Source organism: Falco naumanni, chromosome 2 (genome assembly GCF_017639655.2).
Source record: "Falco naumanni isolate bFalNau1 chromosome 2, bFalNau1.pat, whole genome shotgun sequence".
Classification (NCBI taxonomy): Eukaryota; Metazoa; Chordata; class Aves; order Falconiformes; family Falconidae; genus Falco; species Falco naumanni.
The window spans coordinates 71,397,626-71,409,805 of NC_054055.1; the positions used below are offsets into that span (position 1 = coordinate 71,397,626).

Here is a 12,180-nt window from a genome sequence, read left to right on the forward strand (position 1 = left end):
TAAATATGATTTGTGCCTATGTACAGGTTTTTACATTTGATTATCTCCTTGGCTTGTTACAATATTTTACTGTTTTTAGTTTACAGGTAGTTTCTGGAACATCTTTTAATCTCTCTCAGACATGGACAGAGGATTTTTTGGCAATGCCTATGTGATTGGTTTGACAGTTCCTCTGCTTGCCTCTCCTCAGTTGGACATTTGAGAATGCAGTCCTTGATTTGTGCCTTGTGAATATTTTCTGAGCTCTGGAGTCACTTCCAGTGACGGCCAGTGGAAGCAATGTTTTTATTTCCTTAGTAAATGCTACTATATATTTCTTGTCTGCACATCTTTATGTGGATGCTGGATGATTGTACAGGGCAGTGAGAACAGGATTTTGTATCACAGTATTGGGTAATTGTATTTACAGTTATGTTTTCTAAAACCCATGCAAAATAGGAAGTCTAGCCTTCATCAAAAAGTGTCAGGTTTAAGACTGAGTATTACGTAAGTGCTAGTTCAGTAAGAATTTCTTTTGATTTACTAGATAAATTCAGTCTGTCTTTTTTTTTTTTTTTTTTGACTGACATTGGAAAAATGTAGTCTACCACATATTAGTGTAGCAGGATTTTAATTTAAAAGGATATCTGTGAGGGACAAAGATGACTATTTGATCAGGTGATACTACAAATGCAGTCGCTTGTAAGGTACTATGTAAGGTATTATAGATCAAGTATGGTCTAAAAAATACCTGTTGCATACTTCTCTGTGGGAGTGACTTGCAGGTCAGTGCAGGTGTTGTCATGACTTACTGTATACTGGTGTAGTTGATACCGTGATTTCATGGATCTCGTGAAGCGTCTGAACTGATTTTAGGGAAAATGCAGAACTTATTTTTTCACCTTACATAGCTGATACAAAGAAACACACCTGTAAAAGTTTTAAGCCAGATTGAATTGGCTGGCATTTTGACAAATCCCTCATTCATGGAAGACCAACCTGCTCTTGCCACACCCACTACTGATTTATAAAAGGCAGTGTGGAAGCTCTTTGTCCATTAAGATCTCTATTTTGTGTCAACCTGTAAATTGATCAACATCCTTGATGCAAGTAGAATGAATTAATACATGAAGCTTGTTACTCTTCTCTGACCCATGGCATGATGGTAACTATTGTGGGGGTTTTTATAATGGGAGTAATTGAATATTTGTGTGCAATGCTTTGTTGCTGAGCAGAATCTATTGTCTGTATGTGACAGCAGTCAATTCTTTGTGTTCCTATTTAATGAACAAAGAAGGTGAGAGGTTTCAACGGTGGGTTTTTGGTTGTGGTGTTTTGTTTTGGGTTTTTTTTTTTTTTTTTTTGTTAAATACAGGCATCTCAGTTCAATAAGTTCCATTTCCAGTTGTGGAAATGGCCTATGATTTAACATATTTGTGAACTTGCTTGGTTGATAAGATAAATAACAGTTTGCAAAGCTTTTGTACTGCTTTTTAAGTTGTAGATGGTGCTTCTTTTAGTGGACAGTTTAGATGGTTTATGTCCCTTTTTCTTTGTCCACTGTTTACCCCATTTCTTGCAAGAGGCATTTCTGGAGGGTCATAAAACATCTCTGATCCTGTAGTGCCTGTGCCTCCTTTCCCTGGTGCAGCATTACCAAAGATGGGTGTGTAGGCATATCGTCTAGATACATGCTCCTCTGTGTTCCTCTTATGCTACTGCCTAAGCTATGAAAATAAAAACTTCCGAATTATCATATGTTGATATATGTACAGCTTCGGTCAAGACTGTTGTATACTTATGTGCTCTCAACAATATTAAATTGCACCTGCAACCTCGTTGGTGGATCTAAGTAGTTTTTCAGGCTTCTAAATAGTGAACTGAGAATTTCCTGGTGATTGCTTTAATAATACCAGGAATCCTGTTCAACTGTACTTTCTGTGTTTTAAGGTTAATGGCAACACACACACGCACATATGGTTTTCAAAAGTGCATTGTGATTGAAAGTTCGGTGCCTAGGTTCTTTCTTTGAAACTGACAAAGATGGAATGACTAGCTAGGTAGATGAGGGGAAGGTGGTGGATGTTGTCTACCTTGACCTCAGCAAGGCTTTTGACACTGTCTCCTATAACATCCTCATAGGTAAGCTCAGGAAGTGTGGGCTGGATGAGTGGACAGTGAGGTGGGTTCAGGACTGGCTGAGTGGCAGAGCTCAGAGGGTTGTGATCAGCAGCACAGAGTCTAGTTGGAGGCCTGTAGCTACCGGTGTTCCCCAGGGGTCAGTGCTGGGTCCTGTTTTATTCAATTTACTCATCAATGATCTGGATGAAGGACCGAGTGTACCCTCAGCACGTTTGCTGATGATACAGAACTGGGAGAAGCAGCTGACACACCAGAAGGCTGCGCTGCCATTCAGCGAGACCTGGACAGGCTGGAGAGTTGGGCAGAGAGGAACCTGATGAAGTTCAACAAAGGCAAGTGTGAGCCCCTGCACAGGCTGGGGCTGACCTGCTGGAAGGCAGCTCTGCAGAGAAGAACCTGGGAATCCTGGAGGACACCAAGCTGCCCATGAGCCAGCAGTGTGCCCTGGTGGCCAAGACGGCCAGTGGGATCCTGGGGGGCATTAGGAGGACCATGGCCAGCAGGTTGAGGGAGGTGATCCTCCCCCTCTACTCTGCCCTGGTGGGGCTGCACCTGGAGTCTGTGTCTGGTGCTGGGCTCCCCAGTTCCAGAGGGACAGGGAACTACTGGAGAGGGTCCAGCAGAGAGCTACAAAGGTGATGAGGGGACTGGAGCATCTCCCTTATGAGGAGGGAAGGCTGAGAGCGCTGGGCCTCTTTAGCCTGGGGAAGAGAAGACTGGGAAGGGATCTTATCAGTGTCTACAAGTATCTTAAGGGTGAGTGTCAAGAGGATGGGGCCAGGCTCTTTCCAGTGGTGACCAGTGTCAGGACAAGGGGCAACACAAACTGCAACATGGAAAGTTCCATCTGAATGGAAGGAAAAGCATCTTTACTTTGAGGGTGAGAGAGCACTGGGACAGGCTGCCCAGAGATGTTGTGGAGTCTGCTTTCTCTGGACACATGCAAAACCTGCCTGGACATAACTGTGCAACCTGCTCCAGGTGAACCTGCTTTAGCAGAGGTTGGACCTTTCAACCCTGACCTTTCTGTGATTCTGTGACCCATCTCCATTTTCTTTGTGGGTGTTTTATGGTGAAACTTCAGATAGCCAGGGGCAGCAGGATTTTGCTGATTCTATAAATGTCTGTACTCCATTCACTTTAAAAGTGCTCCCAAAGTAGTTTCTTCACAGAGTTTTCATATTGGAATGGACTACACTATTTCAGCTGGAAGGGACCTACAACAATCATCTCGTCTAACTGCCTGACCAATTCAGGGCTGACCAAAAGTTAAAGCATATTATTAAGGGCATTGTCCAAATGCCTGTTAAACGCTGACAAGCTTGAGACATTAAAAATTTTCATTTTGCTAAAAACGTAACATGAACAAAATCTAAGAGCAGTTGATGATTTTTAGTGGCACTGAAGCTGAATAGCCATAGAATTGCTTTGGTTGTGTTTCCAGGCTAGTTTTGCTGTTTTGTTGTTCAGTATGTATTTCATTTGGAATTCTGATACAGTGAGTGTTCTGCTAGTGCAGGTAATTTACCTACAATTCAGACTTCTTTTGATGTTCTAGTTGATCTGAGAGAATCTGCAAAATGCTTTTGTAAGTTCAAAGTACAGTGTATTTTCTTGTTCCTTTCATTTGTCCTTTTTTATCTGAAGGGAGAGCTCTTTGTCTTTAGAAGTCATCGGTCGAGGTACACAGAGTAGACTAGTAGTACAAAACCCAGAACTAAGAAACTAGATGAATGCCATGATGTTCAGAAGCTTCATGTTGAGCTTAGGAAATTGGCATCTGGTTTAAAACTTCACTTATGAGCTGTCTCAATTTGGAGCAAGAATCAAATTATGTAATCAAGACTGTGTCTAAGAGGAGAATGGATTGAGTTTGTAACTTAGGCTAATGGTGACTTTTTTGGAATTACTTTATTTTTTTTAACAGTTGTTTAGTAGGAGAACCATAAATAACCCAGATAAGGAAGAGTAGGCCGAGTGCTGAGATTTCATCTCTGGTGAAAAACTTGCAAACCTTCACAGTTTGATTTAAGTTTTAATTTTCAAAATACTGCATGAACTTTGAAGTGCACTTGTCTAAATTCTAGGTTCTGCGTATTTAGGAGAACATCTTGCAACAAGGGGAAAAAAAGTTGATAAAACAAACTGAGTGAGTTAATGTAGTGTTAACTTTCCAAGAAGCGTGCAGCATCAAGCCAGCTAAAATATTTGGGTTTCAGCTTCTGGAGTTTTGCTGAAACTACTAGATTTTAAGAGAAAATGATGAAGAATTAATGCCTCCAGTTCTCAAGTTATTTCTTAACAAGATACTTTCATTTGAAGTATGAAAGCTAGTTATTTTTATTTGATCTTTTTGGCTTCCAGAGCAAAGTATGGAAAAGATCACCTCATTTCAACATAAAATACTGTTTTATTCTTAAATAAAAATATGACTGTGTGCTGAAACTACTGGAGACCCAAATGTGTTTGATATTGGCTACAGCTGCTGTTAGAAGGATGTTTTGTTTGTCAGAGAACATATGTTTGGGGTTCTTCCATCAGCTGTATAAGGCCAATAACTTACTGTCTGAATTCCTTCCTGTTTTCTGAAACAGCTCTAAGTTTCAGCATAAGAAGAAGAAAGTAATTTATAATATTGTAGCAACAGAAGCTTTTTTCATGATGCTGACCACTGATCTCTGTGACTGTTTCCTTTATGGTTTTAGGCTCAGTATTTTTCTTTCAATTGTTACAGCAATGAAAAAAGTGGTTTGATACTTTTTCATAAGAAATCCATTCAATTTCTTTAAGTTTTAGAGAAACCTTTGAACAATAAAACACAAAATGGTCCAATGTGTTTTGATAATATTGGTTACATTATTGACTTTTTGTATATATGATGCTTACGAGTAAGCTTGTCATAGAATAGAATATCTCAGTTGAAAGGGACTTAAAACAATCATCCTGTCCAACTATCTGACCAATATGGGACTGACCAAAAGTTAAAGCACATCGTTAAGTGTATTGTCCAAATGCCTCTTAAACACTGACAGGCTTGGGGCATCGACCACCTCTCCAGGAAGCCTGTTCCAGTGTTTGACCACCCTCTCAGTAAAGAAATGCTTCCTCATGTCCAGTCTAAACCTCATTGCTGTGGCTTTGAACCCTTCCTGCACATTCTATCACTGGATCCCAGGGAGAAGAGCTCAGCACCTCCCTCTCCACGTCCCCTCCTCAGGAAGCTGTAGAGAGCGATGAGGTCGCCCCTCAGCCGCCTTCTCTCCAGACTAGACCAGCCCAGAGTCCCTAGCCACTCCTCACAGGACATGCCTTCCAGCCCTTTCACCAGCTTTCTTTCCCTCCTCTGGACACATTCAAGGACCTTCACATCCTTAACTCGTGGGGCCCAGAACCGCCCACAGCGCTCCAGGTGAGGCCGCACCAAGGCTGAACACAGCGGTACCATCACCTCTCCTGGCCGGCTGGTTGTGCCGTGTTCGGGGCACCCCAGGGTGCGGGTTGCCCTGGTGGCTGCCAGGGCCACTGCTGACCTGCATTGAGCCTGCTGCCGACCAGCACCCACAGATCCCTTTCGGCAGGGCTGCTCTCCAGCCACCCCTCTCCCAGTTTATGCTTGTGCCTGGTGTTACTCGCTCCTAGAATCTGGCTTTTGGGCTTGTTAAATTTAATTCCATTAATCGTAGCTCAGTGCTCCAGTCTATCTAGGTCCCTCTGCCAGGCATTCTGTACCATGAGACAGTCTACAGCACCTCCCAGCTTAGGATCATCACCAAACTGGCTAATAGTGCATTCAGGTCCTGCATCCAGATATTCACATTGAACAGAAATGGCCCTAGATTTGAGCCCCAAGGAATACCGCTGGTGACCAGTTGCCAGCCAGATACAGCCCCGTTCACCACAACCCTTTGCACTCTGCCCTTCAGCCAGTTCTTCATCCAGCACACTGTGCACCTGCTCATGTCACAGTTGGATAACTTGTGCAGAAGGAGGCTGTGAGAGACAGTATCAGTTTTACTAAAAAAAAAAAAAAGCATCCACTGTCTTGCCTTCATCTGCAAGGCAGGTGACCTTATCGTAGAAGGATGTCAAATTAGTTGAAGAGGACTTTCCTTTTGTCACCCCATGTTGACTGCTTGATGATTGCATTGTTCTTTAAATGCCTTTCAGTAGTACTCAGTTTAATCTTCTCATCATTTTTCCAGGAAATGAGGTTACACTAACACGTCTGTAGTTTCTTGGGTCTTCCCTCATGCCCTTTTTGGAAATTGGAATAACGTTGGCTAGCTTCCTGTCAGAGGGCACCTCCCCAGACTCTCACAACCTTTGGCAGATGATCGAGGCAGGTCCTGCCATAACATTCACTGGCTCCTTCAGTACTCTGAGATGAATCCCATCAGGCTTCGTGGACTTGTGAACATTCAGCTGATAGAGCTGGTCCCTTACAACTTCAGTATCCACAAATGGAAAGTTACTGTTCCTGCAGTCGTGGTCCTCTGACTCAGAGGACTGGGCAGCCCAAGGTCTATCAGTGTTATTAAAGACTGAGGCAAAAAAAGCATTGAATGTATCTGCTTTGTCTTTGTCCCTGTTAGTTATGTGATCGTTATCAAAAAATATTGGTCCAAAGTTTTCTTTAGACCTCCTTTTGCTATTAATATACTTAACAAAGCCGTCCTTGCTGTCAGATAAAGCACTGGCCAATTTCAACTGTAATTGAGCTTTGGCCTTTCATAATGCATACACATTTCAGAAAGACTGCCATGAATTGCTGGAGAAGCTTCTACAGTCACTTGCAGATTTTGATTTCCTCTTCCTTATGAGGAAAGTCGTGAAATTTAAAATGTAGATGGGACTTCTGTGTAATATAGTAACATGTTTTCCTCAAAAAGTCCTAATTTTTTGATGAAAAGATTTAGCTTTCAAATTATTTCGTATTTTTGGGGGGGAATCAAATACCAAACTTGAGGTAAGTCAGATAAGTCAAAGTTTAAATAAAAATAGATCCTTAAATTTAATCTTGTCGGCTCATTCCCAAGTGCTTAAGAGTCAAGAACCCTGAAAAATCACAGTATTTATAAACTCCTGATGCCTTAAGGGACACTTATTTTTCTAAAGTCTGGGACAGGTGATGACCTCTATTGGTGGTACTGTAAGAGCTAAGAAGTATTTTCTCCTTTACAAGTGCCTTTCAGTATGAAATGAAATTTGATACTGCTGCTGTTGTGGTTTTCTCTTTGCTTGTAAGTAGTATGTGAGTAGTTGATCAATGCTTTGCAGTACTGAAAATATACCAAAGATAAAACTGTTAGAAATTTAAATTTAATTTGTTTTGTTTCAAAGTACAGGAAGTCATATTATAAAACAAAGTGCCAAAAGGCCAAATTACACATTAATCTCCAAATACATGAAAAGTGCTAGCTCTGGTAGTGCTAGATATGTTAACTGTTTTAAATGGCTTAAGTTCCTGCAAAGTGATTTTTACTTTGTTTTGCATAAATAACTAGAAAAATACTCATAGGGTAGTGGACTTAAAATAAGGTTATATTTGTAATGTTAACGTTTTCTAGTTTTACTTGACTGAATAATATTGTGACCTAACAAAAAAAAGCAGCTGTACATTTCTGAAGGATGGATGTCAGGAGTTTATGTATCTTTTACATCAGCCTCCTTGACCCAGATATATGTGGTTGAAGCACCTTTGAGAAGTTGACTACTTTGAACCAATCAACTAGTATTTCTTAAAGGAATTCATGCTTTTGAGGTCTCAAGTACCATAAATGCAGTACCAATACTGTGCACTGGGAGCCTCAAGACTGAAATACTTTGTAATACTTCTGCTAGGAAAAATTTTACAGTGCTGCAGTTGGGAACCTATGTTATTTACTCAAAAACCTGCTATGGTAAGTTATGAAAATAAAAGTTTACTTCTACATATGCAATTTAAATTTCTTTTAAAAGTAATTAACTACTTTTTTATTTTTGACATTTTATAATAATTGTAAATTAAAGGTGTTATAACAGCAACCTTCTCTGAAATGTCATCTTCTCAGTAAGGGATTTTTACTGGTAGTTCTTAATAAGAAACTACAGTTTTTATTTCTTCATATGACAAAACTGCCTTTTCAGTTGGGCTCTAAGTTTCTTGTGGTTTTATGACAGAGTATTAATTTACTGTGGAATTACAAGGGTCCTGTAATTCCCATTTTTGTGTTACCTATCTGAATTAGGGAGGTAGAAAAATCTTCATCTCTGCTTAAAAACTGAGTTTAGCAATAAAGTATTTCTGATTTTGCATTGTGGAGTTTACTAGGTGGAGGTGGCACAGAGCTACCATGATTCTCTACTCTTCAACGTATTCCTAAGTAAATTATTCGCTCTAGGCTTCTGCTATTCCTTAGAGCACCAGAATCATCAGAGTAGTGTGTGTGATGGGCTGCTGTCTTGTAGTAAGTGTAGAAGGAGAAATGATGTCTGCCAAGAATTTGTCTAAATCAAGAGAGGAAGTCCTAAATTCATCCTACTTGAGGTGCTGGAGTCTCAACCACAGATTCCATAGAATTATCACCATTTTCCCAGGAGAAACGCAGACTGTGCCACAGACGAGTTTAGCCTTTTTGAAGTAGGAAGAACAGAAGTGCTGAAGTTGTCTGCTGTCTCGTACTGTGAAGAAAGGTGACATAGTGCTACAGGCTGCTTCTGAGGCTATCCATTGCTAAAAAAGCCCCCAATAAAACCTTGCATGCCTTTTGGTGGCACACCAGTTCCTCCCTGTTTATACAGAAATGAACAGAGATCTCTGTAACCTGCCATCACCCATTCATTTGGGGGAGGGAATATCATTCACATGCTTGAGTGTGACATCTACACTAATACAATCCTATACTCATTTAGCTGTTAAAATGGTTCGTAACCTTACTGTAATTAGTAGACATGGTTCTAGGCAATCTCTGATTTCTTTGGGTTATCATTGGCAAGTAAGAATGTCCTTCATGCCAGAAAGTCCAAAAAATTTTCCTGGCCTTCTCAATACTGCTGACTAAAGCACCAAATCCTGTTTCAAATAGCAGTGTGGATTCACTTGTCGGTGTGTAGTGTGCCTAGCACTGAATTGTTGGCCAGCAGCAGTGTTCTGGGTTTGTTGGCACAAAAGCAATAACCATTTGGTTTTAATGAAAAAAGGAAAATAAGGCTGGCAAGGGAAATGTTTTTAAGAGGTAGTGAACTGTGTTTTTATTTTTCTGTCTTCAGAGCAGGGGGCATTTTAGCTAATTATGTTTTCTAAACCTAATCAGAGCAGTACATCCCAATTACAAAAAAGAAAATAAATGTAAATCGAAAGAAGTTGGAAGAAATGTAACATTATTAACAACGGAAAATTGGCTGTAATACTTTCTTTACTCCATGTGTTACTGTAATGTAGCAACAGGAAGAGATTCAAATTGCTTGCAAAACTGCTTCCCTACCATTGCAATACCAAGAGGCTGTGAAGGGATAGGTAAATAACAAAAAGGATGTGTCTGTGGATAACAGCTGTGTTGTTGGAATATTGATTACAAGGTATAAAATCACTTGAGACACTCCAGTCTGTACCTGTAGTTTGGCTGAAGGAGAGTGATGATGGTGAGCAGGAGATCTGAGGAAATGACCAACAGGAAGAAGATGCTGAAACCACAGATACGTACTTTTCTGGGTGGAAAGGGCATAGGCAACATATCAGCAAAGGAGTTTTGGAGTTTCCCTCTCCGTTTTGGTCTCTTTTCAGAGAATACATGTATGTATCTACCTCAGCAGGATTTTGATCAAAATTTTGTTCTTGCAGGCACTGACAGTATCGTGAAGTCAAAACTTGGGTTTGAACTTGGTATGTCTAAAATATTGTCAGATTCCGCTCATTCTTGCAAAGTCTTCAGAGGGGGCTTTCCAAAGCCATAACCTGTACTTTTGTAAGGCACGAATCCTGCTTCTTAAAGGAAAACGTTTGTGGGCATCTGTTCCAAGAAAGGATTCAGAATGGCCTTGTGGTGCTGAGTAATGGGGACTCGTAGGTTGCCCCTGTCTGTGGCTGCAGTGAAGGGCGTACCCCCCTCAATGCCCGCTTTGCATCCCTGTCTGGTGCAGCTCACTTTTCTCTGTATGCTGTGCAAATGCTAAGGTACCTAACTCAGGTGGGATTGCACTGGACTGTGCCCTTTTTGGTTGGATTTCAGATCCTGCTTAGCTGAGCAGTCCCTGACCCTCATTGGCTCTGTCTGTGTTTGTTTCCAAAAATAACCAGAATCATCTTTTTTTTCTCTAGAAAAGTTGATTGCATATCAACGGGAATTTCATGCTTTGAAGGAACGTCTTCGTATAGCTGAGCATCGCACTCTGCAACGCTCTTCTGAGCTGAATGCTATCTTGGAGCAGTTCAGGCGTGCAGTAGCAGAAACAAATGGGAGTAAGAATGCAATGAATAATTTTTCAGGTACATACTGTGATTGAGATATTTTTTGTAACTGCAATACCAATATCTCTTTTATTACTATAGGATAAGAAATTAATATGAAGAAAGGCAAATGAAACTGTTCAGCAGTGCAAATAAAGAATGTGTAATATGTTGTATCTAGTGGGGAATTTTTTGGCTTTTGCTTTTTCCAATTTCTATTCTTAGTCATGCACCCACTCTTCATTCTTATGGCTTTAGGGACTGAATACTTATTCCACACCTAGCTTCCAAAGTTTGGAACCTCTAGCTACTTATTTAACATATTTAATATATTTTGGCAATAATTTACGTCACTTTTTAAATAGGGCTTGAGTGGAAGGTTGAGTAAGGAGAAGAAATGGATGAACTCGAAGCAGTTAAAGTATGTTTAAAAGTCTGCTGGAAGGTGTAAAACCATACAGACTAAGGTGTTAATTATGATTTGTAAAATGTACAAGTAGTGCCCTTTACCAGTTAATCACCAGCTATTGAAAACTACTGAAATCTTCCTTACAAGTTTTTATGCATTTTGGAGGCTGATGCTCAAGTTCACGAAGAGCTGTGTTTGGTAATATTAGAGATTGCCTTTGCACTACTCACCAAATTATTGAAGTTAACTTTTAAAATCACACTATTACTGCTTTAGTCACTCTGATTTTTCTAGATGGAAAATGAATAGCAAATAAATATAAACTTTCTGGCAAGAGGTCTGATTTGATAGGTTGCAGAAATTTCACTGTATTGGCCTATTGAGGAATATAAATCCAAATAACTTTGCAAATCAAAAAACTTGATCAGGCTTTTTGAATCTGTCGTCTACTTGCATTTGTGATATGCATTACTATTTTCTATAAAATTTTTCAGGGTGGGGTGGAGTGGTAGTAGTGGTGGTTGTTACAGTTATAAGCCCTCGGTGCTGATATTAACGATGAATTGCTGTGTCTGACATGAATGGGTTATCCAGCCTGAGCTCCATAGTTCCCTGGATCTCCAGGAATCATATGGATTAACATAGTCTGTGACTTTTGTCTTCATATTCTATGTGTATGTTTTGTTAAAGCAAACAAGCATAGAGGAAGTCAAGTAATTTTGATACTGGATTTATGATGAAGTTATTACCATATTTTTTTCCAAAAATGAGTGAGTGAGTTTGTAGGCAATATAGTTACAGGGAGTTATTCTCTTCTGAAGCATCTAAAATTACTGATTCACTATTTTAACATACTGTCATGTCTGGATCCCACCTAGGGCATCCTCTTTTTTTCTATGTGGAGCCATGATGGGAAATCAGCTGAAGTCTGAATTTCTGAGCTTTTGTGCTCAGAACTTAGTATTAGACAGGTTTTTATTAAGTTTAATATACTTAATTATACAGAATACTGTATAGTATTTGCTATCTTTGAAACTGAGAGAGTTCCAAATTGTTTTATGTAGATCATTATTCATTTATACAAAGAGCTGTCATACTTCAACAGAATTTTTAGTCCAGCTTTTGCAGGTGAAGCTAAAGGAAATATTAGCAGGGAAAGTAAAATATACCTATATTCGAATCTTATCAAGATAAGCATCTCTACTTACAGCATCAATTTACAAAG

The 12,180-nt window shown here is 39.9% G+C and overlaps 1 protein-coding gene across 2 annotated transcripts in view; it reads left to right on the forward strand.

Annotated features, from left to right (window-relative positions):
- Positions 1 to 12,180, forward strand: part of MGAT4A (alpha-1,3-mannosyl-glycoprotein 4-beta-N-acetylglucosaminyltransferase A) — an 83,514-nt gene that overhangs the window by 20,752 nt on the left and 50,582 nt on the right. For both annotated transcript variants that reach the window (XM_040584766.1, XM_040584767.1), the window contains exon 3: positions 10,418 to 10,585. In XM_040584766.1, coding sequence (XP_040440700.1) covers positions 10,418 to 10,585 — 168 coding nt within the window. The remainder of the gene's footprint in view (positions 1 to 10,417; positions 10,586 to 12,180) is intronic.